Consider the following 27,752-nt stretch of genomic DNA (forward strand, 5'->3'; position numbering starts at 1 on the left):
CCTTTTTTACCAAAAACGTTTTAAAAAAAAGTCTATTTTCACAAAACGCATTTGACTAACATGTCGAACAACGGATGTTCTTAACAAAAGAACCAATCATACAAAAGGTGTATAATTGGTACACTATATCCGGATTTCGACAATTAATGTCCCTTCAGTGATGTTAGGGATTAAAACGGTATTTGGAAGGCCATAATATATACCTCAATTTAGGATAGACTCTTGAATTTGAAGGGTATAAAAAGGATGTACGGATCATATAAACCCGAAGGAAAATGTATTGCAAGCCCAAACGAATAAATATAAACAAGTCTAAATTGAAAACAACGTTCAAACCTATGATTGTGTTGGATACTTGAGCCTGCAAAACAAATTTCTTGGTAGAGAGGTCTAACAGCAGCACAAACAACATTTTCCAAAAGATCATAAAAGTGAAAAAAAATTATATTTTAACATAACACATTTGACTAACAAGTCGAACAACGGATGTTCTTAAACCCTGCTGACTGCCATTAGTGATTGCCAAATAAACAGATCACAAGATGTAACACAATGGATCTTAAATATTGATTTAATACTAAACAGAAAAGAATAAACTTGCGGAAAAGAAGGTAAATCGCAAACAAATATCTGATGAAATATATATTCATTATAGATATTTCATTAAGAAAATGTATAGAACTAATAGCATGTCTGAATGAAATACTTGATGCTTTCATGTCAGGAGTTGAAATATAACAATATATCTAGGAAATACCACTATAAATCATGAAAAGCAAATCTAAACTTCAAAATATGCCATGCAAATGATAACATATATTACCAATAACCATGGGTAACAACGCAAATGGTTGTGCGATTCGTTCGGCTCTTAGTTATATCCACAGTTCGTATCAAAAACTTATCATAACACGGTGGCTTTTTACAGCGAAACTTCGATGTATCTTTATGCGTTATGTGGAATCTGTTTAAAATTTTGCTAATGATTATATAACGGAGGTTGTATAACAATTGTTGTTATTCGTTTTGGCTGTCAGTTTATATGATAACTGCACTAGTGTGAAGTTTATTTCATGGGTATTCAAGGTCTTTAAACAAAACCGTCGTCGTTAAGTTTTCGATTATTGGGTAGTGACTAAACAAGCACATGTTTTATATTTAGAACTTTAATTTTCTTTCATACAAATATTTATGTAGTTTTGTTTTCATATTGTTCATTAATATATATCTTAAAAATGTTGTTTTCATTTTGTAGATTGTTTATTTACAGAACTCATGTTGGATTCTGTCTTGCTGTTTCTTGTGTGTTAATAGGAACTTTATGTTTTAGTTTTGACTTTGAGGCAGAGGAGATATTTTGTATTTGGCAATAGATGTTTGAAATGGTCACTGCCATTCACTACTTAACATCATTAGTTTTGTGATTCTTTTTATTCAGTAAGAAAATTGAAAGTGCTTAATTATTTTCACATAATTTCAAGTACCTTGGGCATTTTAGCACATACATATTACCAATGTTATTTCAACTGATCGGATGGAACGTACGTTCAAATTTGAATAAGGAATGTCTATTTGAAGATATGTGTGATAAGGATGATGGCAGTCATACATATAATTAATTTCTAATCACCTATCATTGTCACCAAACGGATATATAAATGAACTGAGTGTATGCTACGAATTACTTGATACTTCATGGATGAGTTTATCCCGACACATCTGTCTATGTATGGACTGGTCTTGAAAAAGCGAACAAGTCAAGTGAAAGAAATCAGGTAATATCTTATGTTTGTTTAAACAAAGTGAATTAACACATTTTGAAATAGATTTTTGTTATTCGCGGCCTACTTTATTTATGTGTTATCGAAAGGTCCCAAATATCGTGAGCCTAAATCCATCAATTGGAAATACAACTTTAAAATTTTGATGGATTCAGTCGAGGATTATGCCAGGCAATGGGCTAAGCGCGAGAAGGAAGACTTAGACACTCTTTCCGAATGGATTAAGGCAGTGATGTCGTTGATACATATCAGAATTAAGAAACTGAATGGGTCTATCAATGCCCATGCTACGTCAATCTTTAAAGACCCAAATGTTGCAAAACACCTATCCGACCTCCATGACAAATATGTTGTTGTCCCCGCAGATAAAGCCCCAAATAACATCGTTTTTGTGTGTAAAAGTCACTACATCAACTGCTTGATAAACGAATTAGGTACTGACAATTCACTTGGAAACTCAACATATACCCTCACGACACTTACCAAAGAGGAAATTCGGATAATCATAGGTCTGTTCTATGTTCCTTTGGAATTTCAACCAAAGATGAAGAACTGGATCTTCCATCACTGTATTGGATACCTAAACTACATAAGTGTCCTTATAAACAACTGTATATTGCTGGGTCTTCCAAGTGCTCCACGAAACCTCTTTCTAAATTATTAACATCTATTTTATCAGCAATCAAAGACGGGCTTCAAAGTTATTGTGAAACTGCCTATTCTAGAGGTGGCGTGAATCAGATTTGGATACTTAAAAATTCAAAAGATCTTTTAGAGTACATACAATCTAACTCTCTTTCATCTTGTAACAGTATTAAAACATTTGACTTTTCTACTCTGTACACAAGTATTCCACATTCCAAACTAAAAGACAAATTGAAAGAGTTGGTATTACTTTGCTTCATAAAAAAGAATGGCCAACGTAGATACAAGTATCTTGTCTTAGGGAGGGATAAATCCTACTTTGTAAAGAATCACTCTGATTCATACAAAAAATTCTCTGAAACTGATATTATCAAGATGCTTGATTTCTTGATTGACAACATATTTGTTACGTTCGGAGGACGTATTTTTCAACAGACTGTCGGCATTCCAATGGGAACAAACTGTGCCCCTCTACTCGCTGACTTGTTTCTTTATTATTATGAGGCTGACTTCATGCAGGAACTTCTTAGGAAGAAAGATAAGAAGTTAGCAATATCCTTTAACTCTACTTTCCGCTATATAGATGATGTTCTTTCACTAAACAATTCAAAATTTGGTGACTATGTGGAACGCATCTATCCAATCGAACTAGAGATAGAGGATACTACAGATACAGTTAAGTCGGCTTCATATCTTGACTTACATCTAGAAATTGACAATGAGGGTCGGTTGAAAACAAAACTTTACGACAAAAGAGATGATTTCAGCTTTCCAATTGTGAACTTTCCATTTCTAAGTAGCAACATTCCAGCAGCACCTGCATACGGGGAATATATCTCCCAATTGATACGATATTCCCGTGCTTGCATTTCCTATCATGATTTTCTTGATAGAGGTTTGCTGCTCACAAGGAAGCTATTAAACCAAGAGTTCCAAATGGTGAAGTTGAAATCATCCCTTCGTAAATTTTAAGGACGCCATCACGAGTTGGTTGACCGTTATGGAATAACCGTTTCACAAATGATATCGGATATGTTCCTTACGTCGTAACTACAATCCCCTTCTCTTTCATGAATATGACCTACCGAATTAGACTATTTACCGGATTTGTAATCACATAAGCAACACGACGGGTGCCATATGTGGAGCAGGATCTGCTTACCCTTCCGGAGCACCTGAGATCACCCCTAGTTTTTGGTGGGGTTCGTGTTGTTTATTCTTTAGTTTTCTATGTTGTGTCGTGTGTAATATTGTTTTTCTGTTTGTCTTTTTCATTTTTAGCCATGTCGTTGTCAGTTTGTTTTAGATTTATGAGTTTGACTGTCCCTTTGGTATCTTTCGTCCCTCTTTTATTCAAAGACAAACAACAGTTGGTACTATGAATTGATACATTTATGGTGTTTTGAAGAAGAGTTTTGTTCGGTTTATAGGATATTCTTATGCTTCGTTTCGTCACCGATTTATTCTCAAAGAGTTAAGAGAAGAATGAAATGTTATTTTCTTTTCAACACCTTTACCGGATGCGAAGTCGATTCACACATTGTTAGCCATTATTAGAAAATTTCACAAAACAGAGCATGCATGAGATTATAAGCAGAAGAAAATTAATTTAAAAAGTTTGAACTACAGGCTTACACATATATAGTAGCCTATTTCGTCCGGTCGTTATCTATTGTTTCATAACTATAAGTTTATCATTGTAGATACACGTGTGTATACTATGATAAACTGTAAGCGCTCTCACCTGGTCAGTTTTAATTTCATATATCAACAATGAAGATCCTTTTATTTTGTCTCCTTTTTGGTCAACATTTTCGAATGTATGGTAAGTACTTACTCTTTGTCTAGGAGAAAAAGCCATTACTCAGAAAACAAATTAACTATTGCAGGGCAAAAGGTTCTCTTGTTTTCGATTTTTACAGCACTTGGTTGCTACCGTTGTTGGAGGACTTTCAGTACCCGAGGGTATCATCAATGAAGCCATTAGTAGTTTACCGGTGTTCAAAAGATATAAATCGATTAAAAGAAAACTATCCGGGTTAAAAACCAAAACCGTTGGAACCACATTAACTATAACAGGAAAAGAAAGGGACAACAGGAACACCTAACACACACACACACACACACACACACACACACACACACACACACACACACACACACACACACACACACACACACACACACACACACACACACACACACACACACACACACACACACACACACACACACACACACATACGGACAAAACATTCATAACAGAGAACTCAGGGGTCGATACCGTTGCTGCGTAAGTCCCGGAGGGTATCGTCAGCCAAGTAGTCAGTACATCGGTATTGACATGACTTATATGAAAATTTCTTTTTTAATTTGTCCATTTTTAATTCTAAATCATATTGTTGAAAAAACAACCCTATATCCAACTAAAAGTGAGAATACTATCAAAATCTTGCGTTCAGTTTCATTAATATTATTTTTAAAATTGAAAGCATTTTGATATATGCATGGGATAAACAAAATATACTGTATGTACACATATTTTACTATGTTAAGCTTTAATCTTGTACGTGTTTAAAGCAATTACTTATTTAATATTGCTTCAGCTGCGGTTTGCACTAGAAAATTTTAAGGACACCAAGAAACGTTGACGTTGGATATAATATAAAAAATGTTGGTAGATTTTAAAAATGAAGTTGGAAAACTCTTTAAAAGTTGGATGATTAAAAAAATATGCTGCAAAATTCCGAAGAGAAGTTTGTAATGTAGATCTTTGTCTATTATATGTATGTCAAATGGCTATCTGCATTGCAGCATTGTTAAAATTAGATAGTAAGTTATATTAATTTTCAAATCATACACATGTTGACCTCACACAATATACCACTCCTTTAGCCCCCCACAAAAAAAAAAAAAAATTATCTTTAATTTTTGACCCCCCATTTTAAAGAAAAAAAACCCTTTTTACATCCAAAATAAAAATTTTACCAACATTTTTGTGTGATTTTTAACTTCAAAATTAAGAAGAAAAAAACACACTTTGTATTTATACCCCCCGATAAAAAAAATAAAAAATTTTTTTTGTAAAGAGCACACCAAAACCTTAATCCTGGGTTTTTTTTATAAAACTCATTTTTTCCCCTAAGGGGAGTAGTATAGTACTTGAACGACTCCAGCGTCCCCCTCCAAAAAAAAAAATTTGACCCCCAAAAAATTACCCTCATTTCAAGTAAAAGAGCCCTAAATTTTCATAAAAAAAAAAGCAAAAAAACACCCCCAAAAAACACCAAATTTTCTTACTCCCAAAAAAAACCCGGGATAACAGGCAGAGAAAAAATTCTGTGGGATTTAAGAGAAAAAAAAAAAAAATCAATTTTTACTTTAAAAAATGAAACAACCTACAGCTCCTGATTTATATCCAGAATTACCTATAGAAGATGGACAAAACTATAGATTACAAAAAATTTCAGAAATAGAAAATTCTTTAAAAAATGAAAGAGACAAAAGAAATTCTTTATATAAAAAATATAAAAGAGGAGTAAACTTTACAGATGGAATAGATACAACTTTAATTTCAGCATCAGTTATTTCTGCAGGTATAGGTGTTGCTATTCCTATTTTATTACCTTTACAAATAACAGCAGTCGCATGCGGAAGTATTGGTGGTGTAATAAAATTAATAAGAAGAAAGCTTACTTTAAAAGCTAAAAAACATTACGAAATAAAAACTTTAGCAGAATGTAAATTAAATAGTATTAAAGATTTAATTTCTAGATCTTTAACTGACAATAAAATAAGTGAAGAAGAATTTAAACTTATTTTAGAAGAGCAAGAAAAATTTAATGAAATGAAAAAAAATTCCCAAAAAGGAAAAATGGAAAATTTCCTAAAAGGAAAAAGTTTAACTACTTTAGGAGAAGATGAAAGAAAAAAACTTATAGAAGAAACAGAAAATAGAGTAAGAAACGAAATAAAAAAAAAAATGGAAAATCTATAATTTTTATAAATAAAGTTATAATTTCTTCTATTCCCCTTAGGGAAAATCCACCAAACTATGAATCGATTTTTTAGACACAGGGTGATTTTTTTATTAAATAAATGGAAACTGAAAAATCGAAATGCGCTAAAAAAACAATTCAATATATTTTAGAACAAGAAGATTCTTCAGATGAAGAAGAAGAGCGTCAAGCGAAAATAAATGGACTTACAAAAAAACAAAAAGATAAAATTATAGAAAATCTACAAAAAATGGTTGATAATGAGTTTGACTATTTTTATATAAAAATATTTATATTAAAAATATTATTAACAGGTACTTTTTATTGGACATTAACAGATATATTTAATTAATTTTTTTTTATTTAATTTAATTTTATTTTATTTAATAAAATGGCAGAAGGGGGTTATGAGTTTAAAATAAATGATTATGATGATGATTATGATAATGAAGAAAAAACACCATTAATGGATAATGATGATGAAGAGTTTCAAAATTATATAAATAAAGAATTTGAAAATTCAAAAGCTTTATCAGAAAATGATGCTAAAATTCGTAAAAAAGAAACTATAAAAAAAATGATTAAACAATTTTATAAAAAAAATGGTGAAACAACACGTAATGAAGTAGGTTTTTTTGTTAGGGAAGATCATAATGAAAGACAAATCTTATATGTAAAAGATGAAAAAGGTAATAATATTGCATTAACGTATTTTAAAAAAGGAGTATTAAAGTTTTATAAATTTAGTACTCTTCAAAAAGAATACGGTGTTAATTTTGTCAGAGATGTTTTAGGTGTAGATGATTATAAAATATCTGATTATTTAAAAGAAGGTAGATCAATGTTTCAAGATTTTCAAAGAACGATAAAAGCACCAATTCGTGAACTCGATAATATAGAAATTCCATTACAAGAAATATCTACACAAGAAGAAGGACAAGAATTATTAGAAACAGCAAGTAATGCAGAAACATATGTGAAAGAAATAGAAACTTCATTTAATGAACATGGAACATCTTTAATAGATAATGAAACACAAACAGAAATGACAAAAAGAGAGATGGATGGTGTAATAAAAGCATTTACAACATTTGAAGATGAGCTTGCAAATAATTTAGCAAAACTGAATGAAACAAATAAAGACTTAGCAAAAGAAAATGCCAAATTAGAACAAGCTAAAGAAGACAATGATGAATTTCAAATAGATAGAATAAGTAGTCGAATAAGAGAGTTAGAATCTGAGAGAAGTACAAGAATAGAAACAATTAATATTAATAGAGAAAAACTACGTAGTCAATTAGTTAGATTTAAACAAACAATACATAAAATGTTAAACGAAGACAAAACATTAGGTGAAAGAATAAGAACATTATTCAGAGAACAAGGAATAACAATAGTTAGTGTTTTAACTGCTTTTGGAATGATTATTGGTGTTATTGTTGAAACATTTACTGGTGAAACTACTTCTCCTTCTCCTGCTCCTTCTCCTTCTCCTCCACCAAAAGGTGGTGTACAAGACTGGATAAAAAAACAATTAAAAAATCTTGGAAAACTATTATCTTTTCTTGCAGGAAAATTTGCAGCTGCATTACCAGGTATTATAGGTTCTATTTTATCTTGGTTATTAACTGCAACAAAAGACGTAGTAAATTGGTTTGCAAACAACTTATGGGCATTGCTTATTTTAGTTGTTAGTTTATTGTTTACTGCTGCTAGAGATTATTTGAAAAAATAAAGTGCTGTAAATCCTATTACAATACTTACAAATATTATTGCTTGTTTATTATCTTCATGATCTTCATGTTCAATTTTTTTTATTGGATCTATTTTTGGTTCTTTAGGCTTTTCAGGTTTTATAGGTTCTTGTGGTTTTACAGGTTCTTTTGGTTTAAAATCAACATGATCAAAATTTTTATTATTTAAATCATCATTTAAACCGAGTGTTTGATTTTCTGTTGCAATTATAATTTTATTATTATAACCAACAATACTTCCAATTTGTAAAACCATATCACTGGGAGACATATATAAACCAAGTCCATAAGCATAATCAACTTTACTTCTTGCGTATTTTAAAACATTTTGATAATTTGATATCTGAGTGGGTAAATCAGTAGGACTATTAATAACATCTTGTACATTTGCTAAGAATTGTTTTTGTGCATCAAATCCTGTTCCTACTTTTAAAATTTCTGTTTTTGTTTGAGATTGTGCACCCAACAAAGCCCATACGTAAATTTTAATACTTTCATTAATACGTTCAATACCTGCTCGTGTAAAACCTTCTGATTTATCTAAAATAAATGTTGTCCAAGCCATACTTATATCTTTTTCATGATAAATTGTATCATGAATATTAAAGAAAGGACCATCTTTTCTATGATTTTGTCTATATTCATCACTTGGTTTATAAAATTCTTCAAAACTTCCTAATCCTTGACATGATGATTCTAGTTTTTGTCTCCAATCTGTATTTGGAGAAATATTAAATTCATCACATAATTTTTGATATGCAGCTTTGTCATATGGGTTTTTGTAATAACAGAAAGAAGAATCTGTTGGTAAAGGTGATTTAAGTTCTTTTAAAATTCTGGCAATACAATAATATAAATGAAACATATAAAAAGACTTTGTAAGATTTGAAGTATTTTGTATATGATCATTATAAGAAACACCACATCCTGTACTTGCACACCATACTGCAAAGTTTAATTGACATTGCCACCAATCAAAAGAAGAATGAATCCATGTATTCCATGGTTCGTTAGTGTGTATTGATGGGTTTTGATAGTTTTGAAATAAATCAGGAAAAGCTGTTTTAAAGTTCTCTTTTTGATTTACAAATATTGTTTGATTTACAAGATTTGTTTTTAATTGATGATCTTTTTCAGAATATTTAATACCTGGATTATATGAAACATTAGGATTATATTTAAATTCTTTTGTTATCATTTTTTTATATTAAAAATGTTTCATACTATTTCAAATATTGATAATACAATAAACTTAGAACAATACATAAATAACAGAAATGGAAATAAACGTATTGGTTTGAAATTTATAAGATACAGTATAGGTTGGTATAATGTTTATCATGGGTTTATTACAAAAACCGGAGAGGAACAACAAAGGATTATGAATGGTTATTATAGTTTTCAACAAATAGTGGATGAATTTCAAAAAGAAAATATTGTATTATCCGTAAATGAAGCAAATGGTATCGCTTCATTAAACACTACTACTGAGTTAAAGATAAGTAAGGGTTTGGGAAATATGTTAGGGTTTAATAATAAACGTAAATTCGAACCTGATGAATTACATTATGGAAACAAATTTGTGGATTTTGCTATCCATAAATCATTATATATCCATTTGGAACAAGTTAGCACTTCTCATAATTATCTTGATGGTAAGCCAAGTACATTATTGGCTGTTATTCCAGTCGAGAATAAAGAGTTTGGTGAAGTTATAACAGCGAGATTTGAGCATCCGGAATATAAGTGTTTAGTAAATGATGTTATAACAGAATTGAAATTAGAAATAAGAGATGAAAATAATAACAAGATAATTAATCATTTACCAATTAATTGTGTTTTAGAAGTTATATAATTTATTTAATAAAATGAGCATACTTGGTGTTAAAAAAAAAAACGTAGAAAAAGAAATATTAAATATGAAGAGTGAGCTTCAAACAATGGATACTAAGGATAAAAATTTACATCGGAGTGTCGCTGCCCTAAGCATCAGAGTTTTAAATGTTGAAAATATAGTTGGTAATATTAAAAATAAACCAGACAGAAAAATAATAAGTATATATGCTGGAATTGATGGTCCAATACATGGAAATAAAAAGTTTAATTTTGGTGTTGGTGGTGGTTATTATGTAATGAACTTTCCAGGACAAATATTGGGTATTAGTTTAGTAAGTTTAAGAACAAGCACAGATATTATAGCCATTAAGATGATTGTTAATGATAAGTCAACTAGTTACAAAATGAGTTTGGATAATGGTGTCACACACGGTTTTAATAACTTTCATACACCTTTTGAAGTTAAGGCTGGAGATTTAATAAGTTTTATTAGTATGACTAATAATTATACATGTATCAATACTCTAGTATCAGTGGTAATTGAATTATTTTTATAACAAATTTAATCCTTAAAAATGTCGGCATACGGAAACAAATTAAATCCTTACAGAAAAATAAGAGAACCTCGTGGTGTGAAAGGTATTCGTCAAAGTGTATCAATAACAAATAATCCTTCAACTATTGATCAAAATCAACAGCTATTAGTGAGATTCCCCAATCTAAGCAATAATGATGTTATTGTTCCTGGAACAACCAGATTGGCATTTGAAATAGAACTCACATCTACAGACGACAATGCAACTATATATCAAAACATAGGAAGAGCAATAGTTAAAAAAACAACAATTCGTATAAGTGGAAATGAAATTATGTCAATTGATGATAGTGATATTTATCATTGTTATGTTGATTTATGGAAATCTACATCTGAACGTTTAAATATGGCATACCAAGGTATTGGTGAAACAAACATGTTAAAACACAGAGTTGGCGCGGATGATAAAGCATCAAACACAGGCGATGAAGCAATTGCAACTGCATATGGTGCAAGATTTTGTATCCCACTTGATTTTGAACTATTAGAAACTCATATGCCTTTTTATCAAGCAGGTCTTGGTGATAGACTTGAATATGAACTTACATTTAATAATTATAGCAATGTTATTAAATCAACAGATACATCTGCAAGTTATACAATCAAAAACATTTGTTTAGAATTTGATATGGTTACTGATACAGAATTAGCAAGACAGATAAGACAACAAGTTAATGGTAAGATGGTTATTTTGTACGATAGAATACTAAGACATAGAAAAATAACCAAAAACAAATCTGATACATTGTGGAATATAAATTTAAATGTTCCAGCTAGAAGTATGAAAGGAATTCTAATGTTGTTCGAAGATCCTGAAAGAACAAGTACCGAAACTTATTATAATCCTAACATAACAAAAGTAGAAATGACAATAGAAGGTGTTCCAAATCAACTATACAGTCAAGGAATGAAAGCATATCAACAATGGGATGAAATAAATAAATTCTTTGCTTTAAATTCAAAAAGAAATAAAACAACAGAAGAAGTTTTAAAGGATTTAAATTTATCCTATACAACATTAGAAAAATATCTTACAACTAATTATGCATTATGGTTAGATTTACGTTCAACAGATGACAATTCGTTACACGGTTCAGGTAGAAGAATTGAAAATGCTTCTGAAGGTATTACTATCCAAATAACTAAAACAGCAGGAGCAAATAAATTAATAAATGTTTATCTGTTTGTTATACAAGATGCACAAATTAATTTTGAAGATGGAAGATTTAAAGAAGTTAATTACTAGTAAGCGAACGGTTCCCCTTTAAAAATGGAAGAGATACACTCCGATTCCCTTTATGAATTACCAAAATATCCCCATTGTGCTATTATATGTGGACAAACAGGATGTGGAAAAACAGAGTTTGTTCTTGATTTATTAGAAAAAGAATATAGTAAAGTTTTCAAATATATAGTCATACTTTGTCCAACCATCCAATGGAACAAAGCATACAAAAATCGTGAATGGATTGGTGATGTTAGAAAACCAAAAACAAAAAATCTAATAATTGTTAATCCTATTGTTGAAGTGAGAGAAGCAAACGGTTCCCTTTATGAAGAAGAGAAGCTACAAGAACTACTAAGAGTGTTCTTTAAAAAATATGCTGGTCATCCAACATTATATATCATTGATGACTGCAGTGCAACAAAAGAACTAACAAAGAAAAAAGATATGCTGTCCGAGCTTGCATTTTCAGGAAGACATGCGGAACAATCAGTGTGGGTCATTTCACAGAGATACAACTCTGTTTTAAAAGATTTAAGAGAACAAACAAAATGGTTATGCATGTTCTACACAAAAGATAGAGATAGTTTTGATAATTGTCTAAGAGAAAATGATGTTATTCCTACTTTGGAAGAAAGACAAAGAATAAAGGAAGAACTTAAAAAAAAGAAACATCGTAAATTAATATTAAAGACTGATCAACCTACTGATTATTGGTTACTTAATTGATTTTTTTAGCAATTCTCAAGTAATGCTTAAGTAATGCTTAAGTAATGCTTAAGTAATGCTTAAGTAATTCTTAAGTAATGCTTAAGTAATTTAACCAAAATAAGTAATTCTTAAGTAATTTAAACAAAAATAAGCAATAAAAAAAGCAATGCTGTTGGAAATACTAACAATTACAACAAACACTGCAGTCTTATCATTGGTTGGATATGTTGTATTTAATTTTTTTAAAGTTAAAAATAAATTATATCCGTTTTTTGAAACGTATAAAATGAATGCTGAAGAATTATTAAGCGAGCAAATTGTGGAAAACATAAATATTGATGATGAAGCGAGCGAAGTGAACGGTTCCCTTCAAGAAAAAAAACGCGAAAGATTATCAGCTGTTGTTGCTGGTGGGAGTAGTAAACAATATCTGGGTAAAGAATTACAACTGTCAGATATTGATAAAATGACAACAGAACAAATAAACAAACTATACTGTAAATATGAAGCAAGATTGGGAGCTAGTATGACCAAGACATTAGGAAACTCTTTTATAAATTTATATGTCATGGGTGTATCAAAGTTTTTCAAAGTTGTTAATCCACCAATTTTGATACAAGACTTAGAGGAAGATCCTTTTATCAATAATGCTTTAACTAATACATGTTGTGAACTGTACTATAGATATGGAATGTATCTTGCTCCTTTTACTGCAATATTAACAACAGCAAGACATATCGAACCACTCGCTTCGCTCGATTTCCAAAAAAAAGATGAAAAAAATGACATAAAAAATGATGAATGAAAATCCTGAACAAAAAGAAGTATTTAAAAAACCCAAACCAAAAGACCCAAAAAGAGTAGCTGCTGGTAAGAAAGGTGCAGAAGTAAGAATAAGAAATGCAGAATTGAGAAAAAAAGAAGTGGAAAAATTAAAAAAAGAAAATTCAAAAATCAAACAAATAACAAAAGATTCTGATACAGAAACAGATTATGGATCAAACGAACATATTCCTTCGGTCAAGAAACACTCCAGTTCCCTAGTTGATTATAAATTTGTACTTTTTTCTATAAGTATTGTTGGATTGGGATTGTTTTTTTACAACCAAAGTAAGAAACCAGAAATAATGATTAAAGAAATAACAAAACCAGAAAAACAAAAGAAAGAAATTGATCCTTTTGAATTTAATTAAATTTAGTACATTAAAATGACAACTCAAAAAGACGGAAAACAAATAGCAAATATGTTATATCATGCTGGAGTGGAAACATTGTTAACAGTTGGATATGCAGAAATAGGTAAAAAGGTATTAAGGAGGCCAGCACCAAAAGTGGATTTTAATATGAATGATGTTGTAATGTTATCCATTGATATATTACTTGCAATGGCAACAAAAGATATGTTGATTAAGCAAGGTATAATACCTGCTGATATTATGAAGTAATTTTTGTTTTTATAAAATGGCAAGTGCTTTAACAATGATGCTTGGTGGGGCAATAACAAATGCTTTTGCATTTTCAGGGAGTAATTATTTATTTTCACATATGGGTAGTAATGCAAATGAAGAGAAAATAAGACATGATAAAGCTATAGAAAAATTAGAAAAAGCACAAGCAGAATGGAATAAAAAAAGAATACAAAGATTAGATTTTATAAATGAACAATTACAAAAGGAACATCATGCAGTTCAGACTTTTGATGATGTTGACCAGGCAATGAAACTATACTATCGTGTCACGAATAAAAAATTTACTTCATTATCACCTAAACCTACATTAAGTGATTTTTATACTCCATCAGAAGACCAGAAAAATAGAGAGATTGCATTTGTTGTTGGTGGTATGGCATTAACTGGTTTTATTGTTTGGAAATTAAAATAAAAAATTGATAAAAATTAGAATCCCTAATTTCTTTACTTTTCCTGGTAAAAACAGCAAAATTGCAGAAAAAAGTATGTACTATTCCTGTACCTTTTCTGTTTTTAGGGGTATAGAGAAATAATAAAATAAAATAAAAAATTCTTAAAAAGAAATTTCAGGACATGGTTTTTCAAAAACATATTCATAAACTTTATCTGGTCTAATAAAAGCATCACAACCAGGAGGAAACTTAGATAACTTTTTACCATCAAATTTTTCCATTACTTCCATTTGTTTTGGAGTCAAAGGACATTCTCCATCATCTCTTAAACAACATATTTGGTAATCTGATAACATTATTCTTCCTAATATAACTTTAGCGTCAGGATCATCTTTCTCAGTATAAGCTTCAATCATTTTTTAGTCTTTTATTTTTTAAAATAAAAATTTAAATTATATATTTTTTAATTTCTTCTCTAATATCCATAAGGAAAACTTCTAATTAGATTTTCATTTTCACAATATACCATTCTTTTATCAAACATATAATCATAAGCTTTAACTTGTTTAACTGTTTTAAGTTGATTATCTTTTCCTATTTTTATGTTGTCATATTTTACAGTTTCATATTTTTCATTTTCATCAGTAACTATTTTTATTTTTTTATCTAATGTAATCTTTTCTTCAACTTCAGCATTTAATCTAAAACCTTTACAACAGCTAACTAGTTTTTCTGTATCTAGTTTCATAGAATAATCTTTTGGACCAGCAGATATAAATTGTTTTATATGATTAGCGTTATGTTTTGAAACAATTTCATCTGTTAAATCTCCTAATTTATTTCCCATCATACTTTCTATCTTTTTACAAGCTTCAGAACCATCATCATTATAAATACAAGAAACTGTATCCATGTATAAAACTCTTTCTTGTAGAATATCCAATAGTTCGTATAATTTTAATCTAGCATGTGCTGTTGTAAACAAAGCTATATAAACATTTACACTTGGATTAGGTTTAGAGTATTCTTCTTTATTTTTATATTCTGTTAAAACAATATCTTCATCTAATATCATAGTACTTATATCTTTATATTTTTCATTAAATACTATTTTAGTTATATGTTCTAAAGTAAAACAATATTCTTTTTGTGTAAAATTATCTCTCATACCAAAATGTCCCCATAAATTATTTAAACATATTTTAGCTATAAATCTTAATCCTGAATTGTACTTAACTTTGTCAATATCTAAATCATAAGCAGTATTATCTATAATGTATTGTATTTTTGTTTTACATTCTTTATCGTTTTTACAATCATTTTTACAATATTTAGGATCACATTTACATCCTGAAGCTTCTTGTTTATATTTCATAAACGTATCTACATAAAGTTTAAATATATCTGTAGATGTTTTTTCAAAATGTTCTAGTTCATATATTTTTTGTAATTCATAACCTTTTTCTATTGCTTTATCTATTTCTATTGTAGACCATGTACCTACTATAACTCTTTCCTCATCAGAATGTATACATTTTTCATTTTTAATATTTTTACATTCTTTACATCTTTTTATTTCATGTATTTTATCATGTTTATTTAAAGTAGGATCGCTTGACGCATCTATGTGTTTCCTATGGGGACATTTAAAAGATATTTTATTCATACATGTTCTACATAATCCAAAAAGTAATTTATGTGTATTATCACTAGTTGATTGTTTATAAGGTAAAACAGGGTGATACAATCCTTTAGGTGGTAATATTTTACATTTCATTATTCCGAAATAATTCCTATGGGGATTTTTTATATAATCATCTACAGAAATATCTGTATATGTAATAGGATGTCCTATAGGATATTTGCAATATTTATTTACTGATGGATACAGAGAACAAAAATCTACATATCTACCCTTTAAATCAGAAAGATTATTGTATAATTGAATAGTTTCTGTTCTTCCTCCATAAAATGCATCTCTTTTATCAATAGGTTTTAAATGTGGATCAACTTCAGGATATTTTTGTTGATCAAACTCACATTCCCATATTGTATGAATTTTTACATTTGGTCTTAGATAATCTTCAATAGTTTTAAGTCTTTCTTTAGTTTGGCCATATAACTCTTTCATAGTTTTTTTATTTCTATCTTTTTTACATATTTCTTCAGGACTATAACATTTTGTACATCCATGCCAATAACATCCAAAAAATTCATAAACATTACGCATTTTATTTTCTCTATCATAATAATAACCATCGACTTTATAACATTTATTATTAATGAATAATTTCTTTTCACCTCCCCTTTTAGCATGTTGAATCATTATATTATATTCTAAAGAAATATACTCTAACCATTGTATTGATTTTTGTGAATGTACTTCTTTAATTGTCATCTTTTTGTGAATTCCAATTGTTTCATTTGTCAACATTAATGTTTTAAATATTTTTGTACAACATTGAGCAATTGTAATATATTGAAATGGATCGATACAATTATTGGTTATATTTAAAAATAATTTTCTATATAAGGTGCAACCTTTGGCAAGAATTAAAACATCCAATAGACAATAATAAAATATTTCTTTATTGAATTTAAATTCTTTTTCTTTAACTTTATTATACCATTCATCAAATAATTCTTTATTTTTAATTGTCATAGTATTATAACCAAAATATTCTTTATCAGGATAAATTCCCTTATATTTTTGATTCTCTGTTGTATTAAAATAATGTGGAAAATAACCTTTGTTACCCACAAATCCAAATGTTTTTGGGAAAGCAGCTAATCCACATAATGTAAAATTTATAGAATCTATGAATCTTAAATTTATTCCTTTAATAACTATAAATGTTAATTTTAATCCTGAAGAAATAATACTATGTTCAATTTTATTTTTTATTATCCATCCTAAAATCGGTTGCATATCATAACCTTTTCCATAATGTGAAATAAAAGTGTAGTCTTTAAATTTGTCTCTTATGAAATATTTACAAAAGTTGTCTATTACAGAATTTCCTATAGGGGTTTCATATTCCCTAAAGGGAATTTTTTCTACATCACTAAAACAATCATCTATGTCTAATTCTAACAAGTTTAAATTATCAATATTGAAATCACATTTAAATACTTTTACATAGTTATTTTTAAAACAATAAATATTTTCTAAATCGTAAGCTATACAAAAATTCATTATATGTATTCCTGTTTCTTGATTTGCTTCAAAATCAAAATATATATATTTATTATTTTTTACTTGTTTTGGCGCTGATGGTTTCATATAACATAAGTGTTCTTCATTACTTTCCGTGTATTTTTCATAACAAATTAAACATATTTTTTCACCACATTTGTGATTTTTGCCTGTATATGTTTTGTTACATTTATCACAAATATGTTGTTTTCTGATAGTTGTTACTGTGTTATCTTTGCATGTATGTTGTTCAGTATAACCAATTAAACATACTTTACAAAACCTACGTTTAGCTAAAAATCCTGTTATATTTGTTATAGTGTCAAAGTGTTCATCATGATAATATAAATATATTTGTTCATTATATTCTTCATTACCATTATATAAAATATATTCTGTACTATTTGATGTAAAAACAATTATCCTAATATTAAGATAATTTTCAAAAGCTTTTAAATCATCTAAATTATTACCTTCTTCTTTTATTTCTACTCCTGATTGTTCATGTAAATCTTCAGCAACTCTTTTTTGTAATGGTCTACCCTCTTTAATGTGTTTTAATTGTGAGTTTGTAAAATTTTCTAACAACTTGTTTGAAGCTAAAGAAGTTACAATTGCCCTTGATAAACATATTGTATCATCATTTTTTATTTTGATAATACTTCTTTTATTTATGACATCTAATATTTTTAAAGCTTTACCTTTTCCTCTTTTATTGGGTATAATAGTAACTTCAAAAATAACTTCTTCTAAATTTAATTCTTCAGCACTATTTAATAATCTTTCCATTTGATCCATGAATAACTTTTTAACTGTATTATATGTTCTTATAGGCCAGCTTTTATGTTTAGTAATTATGATTTCATGAATAGGTACTATTTTAATTCTTCCATTAGGGTAATCTTTTATGGAATAGTCTACCATGTGATCAAAAGCATTTGTAAATGTTTCTTGTTTTTCATCCTTTAGACTAATTTTATAATTAAATACATAAATACTTGCTTTATGTTTATATTCTTTTGTCAAAACAAGTTTATATGAATCTCCTCGCTTGGATAAAATTTTATCCTTTTTTGCCTCCATTTTTTAAGAAAACATTTTAGTTACTTAAAAATGTCTAAAACAAATCTAACAAATAAATTAGCAGATGAACTACATCATAGAGTTGTAAAATCTTTTCCTAAAAGACGTGTTTATGTTCATTCAATAGATCAAACATGGGCAGTTGATTTAATAGATATGCAACAATATTCAAAACAAAATAAACACTATAAATATTTATTAGCAGTTATAGATGTTTTTAGTAAATATGGTTGGTTGATTCCATTGAAAAATAAAACAGGAGTAGCAGTGAGTGAAGCATTTAAAACATTATTTAAAGAAAGAAAACCAATATATATTTGGTCAGATAAAGGATCCGAATTTTATAATCGACAAGTAAAAGAATTGTTAAAAGATAATAACATAAAGTTATATTCAACTGAGAATGAAGAAAAATCCAGTGTAGTGGAACGATGGATAGGAACAATGAAACAACATATGTATAAATACTTTACTGCTAATGAAACTTTAAAATATTATGATATATTAGATAAATTAGTTAAAAATTATAATAATACTGTACATTCTTCAATTAAAATGACACCTGTTCAAGCAAGTAAATTAAAAAATGAATTAACAGTGTATAAAAAGTTATATCCAGAAAAAGAAGAGAACATTAAAAAACCTAAATTTAAAGCAGGTACTAGAGTAAGAATAACAAAAAAGAAGGGTAAATTTGAAAAGGGTTATACTACTCGTTGGACTAAAGAAATATTTGTAATTGAAAAAGTTTTAAATACAATTCCTTTTACTTATAAAATAATTGATTTAAAAGGCGAAGAAATAACAGGTTCTTTCTATGAACAAGAATTACAGATGACTAAGTTTTAGATCTTTCTAAATGAAAGGTGCCACATGTGGAGCAGGGTCCGCTTACCCTTCCAGAGCACCTGAGATCACCCCGGTTTTTGGTGGGGTTCGTGTTTCTCAGTCTTTAGGTTTTTTTCTGTGTTGTATTTTGTGTTCTGTTGTTTGTCTGTTTGTCTGTTTCTTTTTTAGCCATGGCTTTGTTGATTTGTCGATTTACTTTTTACTTATGAGATATAACGTCCCTTTGGTTTTTCGCTCCTCCTTTACTTACGGTTAATTTATTACCAAAACAATAATCAGTTTCAAAATTTTAATTTGAAAACAAAAGTGCAATGAATACATACAAATCAAACACTATAAACATAATATCACTGTTCAAAGTTAGATCTGTCACATCCACTAAAAGTTACCCGGTTATGAATAACCGTTACAATGTCCCACCTACTGATCATGTATGATCACTCCTTATATGGAATAAGAAAATCAATAGTAAAGAGTTGTCCCACCTACTGATCATGTATGATCACTCCTTATATGGAATACAATATCACATACATATCAAACTTCTTGTGACGGAGTAAGTTCATCATCTGCTGGAATAATGTCTACCTGTCTCCAAATGGTGGCAAACTGATCCATTGCTAACATTTGTTTGATAAGTTCTTGTTTTGAAAGAATATCATTGATTGAAACATTAATGTTCAGAAAACCTTGAAATCCTTTAAGTAGATTAGAAAGTTGTCTTAATTTCCGAGCATGAGGTATAGATATATCTATCTGAGTTGATAACCATGTGTCCCACGTTGTATTGACCTTTGCTGAAATAAACCAGTCTCTCAAAGCATTAAGGAAATCACCGAAAAGAATGTTAAACAGCATACCTTGGGCATTATGTCTTCCCAAGTGTTTGTATGCTTCTTGTAACTGTTTAACAGGGTCGCCTTCTATATTAAAACTAAACTTCTGCCTCGAAATTGTCTTTGATAAATCCGCCTTTCTGCTCATTAGAAAGGTGTGAAGTTCTTCAGGGGTCGTGATAGTTTGCTTTTTTTTCTTTCCCAGTTTTTCTTTAAATAAGTCCTGCACCTTTCTTTTCGGAGCTTTTGGAAGTTTAACCGGTCCCAAACTCTTAGCTCTTTCGATTGTCTCAATCATGCTCTGATAGTAACTGATATTTTCTATCAAAATGTTACTTTCTTCTAAACTCCATGACCAGTTCTGTGGTTGAGGCTGCACCTGACACTCTTGACTTTCCATTTGTATTTCTTTTGTAGAATTACTTTCTTGAAACATTAATTCACGTCTTCTCACCACTGTTAATTTAAAACGAAAGACCGCACCAGTCTGCTATATGTTTACATGTGATGACAACATTGTTTAGGTAACATGTAAACATACTCTTGACAACCATGTAAATATTTCCAATGATCGATTTTGTCTATAGCACTTCACAAATGTAAAAAGCAATTTAAGTTGTAGTCGTATTGATCCGTTTTATTACTAGACTTTATTGATAGAATTAATTAAAAATAACAATTTACATTGTCTAGGCAACATGTAAACATACTCTTGACAACCATGTAAATATTTCCAATGATCGATTTAGTCTATTTAAAAGTCATGTCCTATTAAATAGCAAATGTAAAAGCAATTTAAGTTGTAGTAGTATTGATCCGTTTTATTACTAGACTATATTAATAAAATTAATTAAAAATCAAGGTTGGGGCGCACTGGGGAAATTATTTTTTCTCTTAAATCCCACAGAATTCTTTCTCTGTCAGTTCTCCCGGTTTTTTTGGGAGTAAGAAAATTTGGTGTTTTTTGGGTGTTTTTTTGCTTTTTTTTTTATGAAAATTTAGGGCTCTTTTACTTGAAATGAGGGTAATTTTTTGGGGGTCAAATTTTTTTTTTTTTTGGGGGGGGGGGCGCTGGAGTCGTTCAAGTACTATACTACTCCCCTTAGGGGAAAAAATAAGTTTTATAAAAAACCCCAGGATTAAGGTTTTGGTGTGCTCTTTACAAAAAAATTTTTTTATTTTTTTATGGGGGGTATAAATACAAAGTGTGTTTTTTTTCTTCTTAATTTTGAAGTTAAAAATCACACAAAAATGTTGGTAAAATTTTTATTTTGGATGTAAAAAGGGGTTTTTTTCTTTAAAATGGGGGGTCAAAAATTGAAGATAATTTTTTTTTTTTTTGTGGGGGGCTAAAGGAGTGGTATATTGTGTGACCTCTAGCTGGCTTCCGGTTATGTTTGTCACTGATTTTCTATCCCATTGGCATGCATATACGCAGAATCGGCTTTAATACGTAAACGATAAAAAAAATAGAACGAATAGCGGCCACAATAAATACCATACTATGAATTCATTATTATTCGTTCATCCAATTTTGGAGGGTTTCGGGGTTATCTGGATACCATGAATTCAATTACAAATGTTCTATAAGAATTAATGTATGAAGATTTTTGGAGAGAAAAAAAACACGAAATCATGTATCCATGAAAGTGCACGTTTTCCTCAAACCTCGAAAATTGGTAGCCAAGAAAATGAAATAATCACAGTACATGATATATTTGTAATTATGTACCATTCTTCCAAGTCTTAACGGTAACCATAAAAGACTTGCACTTTAGTGATCGTAAGTAATAAGAATAACTGGTTCAGTACCCACCTTGTCAGCAAAACGATGACGTGAAGTCTATTTTTATCACAGGTGGTGCAATATATGTAGATAAAGGAAACCCTTATACTGACCAACCGTTGAAGGTCGGTGAACTGACAATTACCAAAACAGCACAGAAGAGTCCGCTACATACAAAAGGTAATCTTAACTGCCTTTTTATTAGTAATTTACATAAGCACGAGGATGATTTAAAGTTAATTGTTTTTAACAAGACACTTAATCGTCATGGTTATGCATGAAAAAGTTGCATCTGGACTGAAAGCAAGCATCCATCAAAGTAAATAGCCATTGATGGAAAAACAAGTTATGTTGTTTTTCCACAACCACTCTGATAAAAAAACAAAACTGTTTTCAAGCAAATGATGAAAGAGTGCGACATCAATATTTAGAGAGAAAATATGTGTGACCAAGGCAACTAAAAATAGACAAAGAAACTCTCAAAACAAAAGCAACAAATAGTTCAAGCTTATTCTAGTAATATTTCAGTCAAAATCTCTTACTATAGACGCAGTTAATCATACGCGACACATCTAGGAAAGCAATCGATCAAAAACAGATCCCTCATTGCTCCAGTTTTCTGATATGTCACGTGAACGGCTATTAAAACACACACAAATTTGCTGTACATGATAGCCAAAACAATTGGTAGCCAAAGCAATCTGGAACACATATCACATATCATTTGGTATCTGTGGTACCGATAGCCTGTAATATGATATGAGATTACGAACTAAACTCACGATTGCATGAATTTAATAATTAAAAAAAACTGATGGCGTACCAAGTTCTTTTCAAGTGTATTAATATACATTGTTCCATAAAAAGCAATACGGCCAATCGTCCAGATTACTAAAACTGTTCAATAAACTTTCTGCACTTATATGTTTTGCTTATAATAATTGATGGCATATATTTTAGCTTTTCGTATTTTGAATTGTCATGTAAGGACAGTTCTATTGTATTTGTGAGATTTTTAACATTTGGTTTACATGAATGCACATTGCAGCTTACTTTCCTCAAGAAGCTGGTACATATCCAGTAGTTGTATTCATTGGCGGCCTTAATGGATACATTTTGGTAGAACTGTACGAAACTGTACTATACAGAATTGCTTCGCATGGTTTTATTGTTTTTGGAATTGACTATCGGTTTCCTGCAGACAACGTTCAATTTGAGAAAGAGAATAACTTACAACAAGACATTTCAAAATTTTTTGACCAATATACATGGGTAAGTTAAAAAAAAACCACAGTTTTGATCATGTACACACATTTTTTGTAATTTTCACATTAAAGGTAGCCATGCGACAGATGACGAAACGGTTGGAAGGGAATAACCACAGGCACGTGTTTCTTTCCATGCATTGGAAGGTCGACTATCCATATAAAAAGACAATTGTTGCTATCCATGGGAAGGTTGACTATCCACATATATATATAGACAATCGTTTCTATCCATGGGAAGGTCGACTATCCATATATATAGACACTTGTTTCTATCCATTGGAAGATCGACTATCCATATAAATAGAAGCTTCTATTTATATGGATAGTCGATCTTCCCTTGGATAGAAACAAAAGCCTGTAGTAGGAATAACCCAATTTATATCATACCACCTGCGCAAAAAGTCCTGGAATGCGTGAAACCAGGATGCCAACCCGTCAACGAGAGAACAATTAAGATTACTAATTGTGCACAGCTTAATATGCCAGAAGATATAATCATAACTTGAAAATGCATATACCAGTATGCATAAATGGTTCAACTTATGATAATAATTGTTTGAAATTTCCATATGACCTTTACCATTTCCCCCTTGGTTTCAATGATTTACTTAGGCATGTAAAGTCAACTTTGAACCATGTTTACTTGGAGTAATTGTCAACTTTCTTTAGTCTATAAGATATTAATAAGGGCAACGTCAGTATGTGTAACACGACTCGAGTCATTTGACCTTTACTTTCATGATTAAGTGGAAACACTTATATGGCTTCTTCGTTACTATGAACAACAGCTCAAGGTGATTTGGAATAGAGCATCGTTGTATACTTAACTAATGGTGATTGTGCAGCTGAATGAAGTGTTTGTTGTCAGTGTTCACCCCAGTTTTTATGTAGTTTCTATATAATTATTCATAAATATGAACAAATATATAAACCAATATTTTATGTTTAGCTTCAGAATTATATGTCTAACAAAACAGTAGCTACTATAGCATGGAATACGACTGGTTTAGTTTGTCATTCTTCTGGTTGTGATGTTACTCTGAAGATGATCAAAGAAAAGCCAAAGTTATTCAAGGTATAATGTATGTCTATACGATATGAATCATGTTATGATTGTGTATTGCTTATGTCATTGTCATTACAATATATTGGGAAGAAATGCACGCAGTTTTATTATCGTTTAATATATAAATTTCTGCCAAAGGTCTAAAGTTCTTCTGGCTTTTTCGGTTTACTCCGTCAATAAAGAATCTATGAAATAGTTTAAGTCGAATTCAAAGATATAACTTCCTGAAAGGATACCTCTAAATCTGGTTAAACGATGTTTAACGTACCCAAAATATTATACTTATAGACTTTAAAAACGCAATACACATACTGGGTGATTTAAAAAAAATCATGATTGGTCTTTATATAACTTCTATTCATACTTACCATACTTATTTCTAGTTAGAAAAAACAATATCTGACTTACCTGATGTTATTGAAAATACCGAACTATTGAAGTCGCACGAATTTCTTCGAGCGAAATTTGAAAACCAAAAATATTTTTTTTAAGTTTTTATTTTCTTCGTGAAACATCTCTTTATAATCCATACCCGCATTAAAATCAGTAAAAATTATTGCTTCTTGATAATGACGAGATAGAGCAATAAAAATATGAATCAAACCACAGGAATATTACAGACAGGAATACGTTAACGTGCTGTTGCCAGACAATTTCACGTCAGAAACTCCGTCTTGCTGTACTTACAGCAACGGTACAACCAGATTGGATTTGTTGATGGCCGTCCTTAACCAGAACAAAACAGAACTTAAAACATGCCCAATAGAATTGATAAACCTTTCTGGCAATCATTGTGGCAATAGTCACAGAAAGCCATTGCCTTCGACGGTAATACACCCACTGAAGGGTAAAACAAGCGTTTCCGTGTGGACTGTAAGGTTTAAACATTGAAAATGATGTAATCAATTCATCTTTTTTAGGCAATGAAGAAATGAATGAAATTATGAAATTTATTGCTTTACATTTGTTTTTCAAAAATTGCATGTTTGAAATTGGAATTACATGTAAAAGAACATTCTTGTTGCCTTTTTAAAGTCCGTCAGTATATATTTATTATAATGAACATGGAATGCAAACTTTTAAAACAAATGAAAAAAAATCAGTCTTAAAAAAGTTATTGTGTTTCCTTGATTTTATATGAAACAAAAGCAATTACTTGGACAAACAATTAAAGAAGAATACATTTAAGCTATTATATGTTTCAGTCCACTGTATTCCTAGAACCTTATAGTCAGGACGTCAAAGACAAAATCGACATTAAGATGCCAGCATTTATGTATGGAACACAACTGTCAGAGGAGGGAAATAAATGTGCAATTCCTGGTTATGACTACAATACATTTTATGACCTCTGGAGCTGTCCTAAAATAGTAATGAATGTTGCAGTAAGTAAATGTTATTCCTGGTTACGACTACAATACATTTTATGACCTCTGGAGCTGCCCTAAAATAGTAATGAATATTGCAGTAAGTAAATGTGATACATGTATGTGTTATTAATATCGCCAATTTATAAAATAAAAAATTTCAACAGGCGATTGGTGATTATTTGCAAATCATATTAATTCAAACGTTAACTAATTGATTACCCTAGTATTATTAATAATCAGATAGTTTTGATGTATTTTGGTAATCATATGTGTAATCAAGGTTTATAAGAATGCAGACTTCAAATTTAAGAAATATGCAATAATGGTTATTCCAAAGAAATGGTGACATAAAGAGGTTTGACCTTTTGCTATTGATAGTACTAGTATAACTTCCATGGTGATGGTACCAGCTTAGGACTTTTTTCGCGTTGCTAAGTGTTTAGTTTTCTATGTTGTGTTTTGTGTACTGTTGTTTGCCTGTTTGTAGTTTTCCTTTTTAGGCATCGCGTTGAAAAATTGAGGAGAAAAATAAAAGCTTACGTTATATTGAGAACCTAAATTTTACTTCTCTCAGGTTTTCCACTTGGTGAATTTAACGGCGTTATATAATATCTTAACCTTTTTCAAATTGATTTCTTTTTAACTGAAAGCACTGCCACACACATATTTTTTGAGAAATTACCATTTTTACTTTAAATATGATGTACAATGTTTTTGTATTATAGGACTTTGGTCACTGTGATATATTGGACCCTGAGCCTTGGGCTGGTAGGTGCCACCTTTTGTCATTTAAGTCAACAACAAAAAACATAATGGTTTTTCCGATAATAATGAAAGCTTTAACTTTCAAAAAAATCATTCATTGCAAATAATAACTACTAATTACATATATATCTTTGACCGCTTAGAAGTTCTTACATGCAAACTATATACGAATTATACGACTTATACAACCTTCTATTCAACAAATTGGACATAACTGATGTTTTCCATGTCTTGTTTCCAACCCTTATATACTACCCTTTATTTACAGCATGTCGTGACGTCCACCATTGCAAGATAACAACGAATACAACCAAACTCCCAGAGTATCACGAATTCGTTCAGGGAGCAGTCAGTAGTTTCCTGGTCAACACACTACAGAACAGGACGGATGCTTTAAAGTACATTACACAGAAACTATTGATTCCATTGAATTTGTTGGAACTAAAAACTGATCTCAACTGTACCAAAAGCTTAAACTAGTTCAAATAGTTTACTGTATTGTGAAAAATATTTAATGTTCAGATTCAATGAAACTTTTCATCAGCATTTACGTTAGGATAATAAAATTTTGATATGTTGAAGAGGCGAATCTGTAATTTATGTATTATAATTACATGAATATTTAACTGAATAATATAATCTGTCATTCATGTATCATGCTTATAGGAATATCAATCTGAATAAAATATCTGTGGATAGTTCTCACTCTGTTATATTTTGTTTTAGTGTAATACATACATAATATATTAACCGATAAATGTAAAAATCTATGTTGCAATCATAGTTATTTTTTTCAACCTTGCGTGTACTGGAATTTTGCCACTATTACGGTTCCAGTATGCTCTTCATATATTGGGAACAAAATTATGTTAGCTTGCAGTTATCTAAGGTCTCAAATTTTGAAAGTGTAAAGATGTGAGCTGAAATGCATAAAACCAAAAATATTAAGATATCTACTCATATTACTAATTTATCGTATGACATATAGAACAAGAATGTGTCCCAAGTTCACGAATGCCCCATCCGCACTAAATATGTTCAGTGGACCGTGAAATTGGGGTAAAATATCTAATTTGGCGTTAAAATTAGAAAGATCATATCATAGGGAACATGTTTACTAAGTTTCA

The 27,752-nt window shown here is 29.9% G+C and overlaps 1 protein-coding gene across 1 annotated transcript; it reads left to right on the top strand.

Moving 5' to 3' along the window:
• The first annotated feature begins 4,124 nt into the window (after nt 1-4,124).
• Nucleotides 4,125-27,325, top strand: LOC143078095 (uncharacterized). Its single transcript, XM_076253069.1, has 7 exons — nt 4,125-4,251; nt 22,229-22,336; nt 23,205-23,428; nt 24,374-24,499; nt 25,696-25,875; nt 26,586-26,628; nt 26,894-27,325. Exons 1-7 carry the CDS (start codon nt 4,200-4,202, stop codon nt 27,103-27,105), a joined length of 945 nt encoding a protein of 314 aa, XP_076109184.1. The 5' UTR covers nt 4,125-4,199; the 3' UTR covers nt 27,106-27,325.
• The last annotated feature ends 427 nt before the right edge of the window (nt 27,326-27,752 follow it).

This window comes from Mytilus galloprovincialis, chromosome 6, assembly GCF_965363235.1.
Source record: "Mytilus galloprovincialis chromosome 6, xbMytGall1.hap1.1, whole genome shotgun sequence".
Taxonomy (NCBI): Eukaryota; Metazoa; Mollusca; class Bivalvia; order Mytilida; family Mytilidae; genus Mytilus; species Mytilus galloprovincialis.

Bases quoted from the DNA above. Each gene is read 5' to 3' on its own strand.
- LOC143078095 (XM_076253069.1), top strand. From the start codon at position 4,200: ATGAAGATCCTTTTATTTTGTCTCCTTTTTGGTCAACATTTTCGAATG. The intron at 23,429-24,373 runs GTAAGTTAAAAA...TTTTATGTTTAG, and splicing joins TTTTTGACCAATATACATGG to CTTCAGAATTATATGTCTAA. The intron at 26,629-26,893 runs GTAGGTGCCACC...CTTTATTTACAG, and splicing joins GGACCCTGAGCCTTGGGCTG to CATGTCGTGACGTCCACCAT.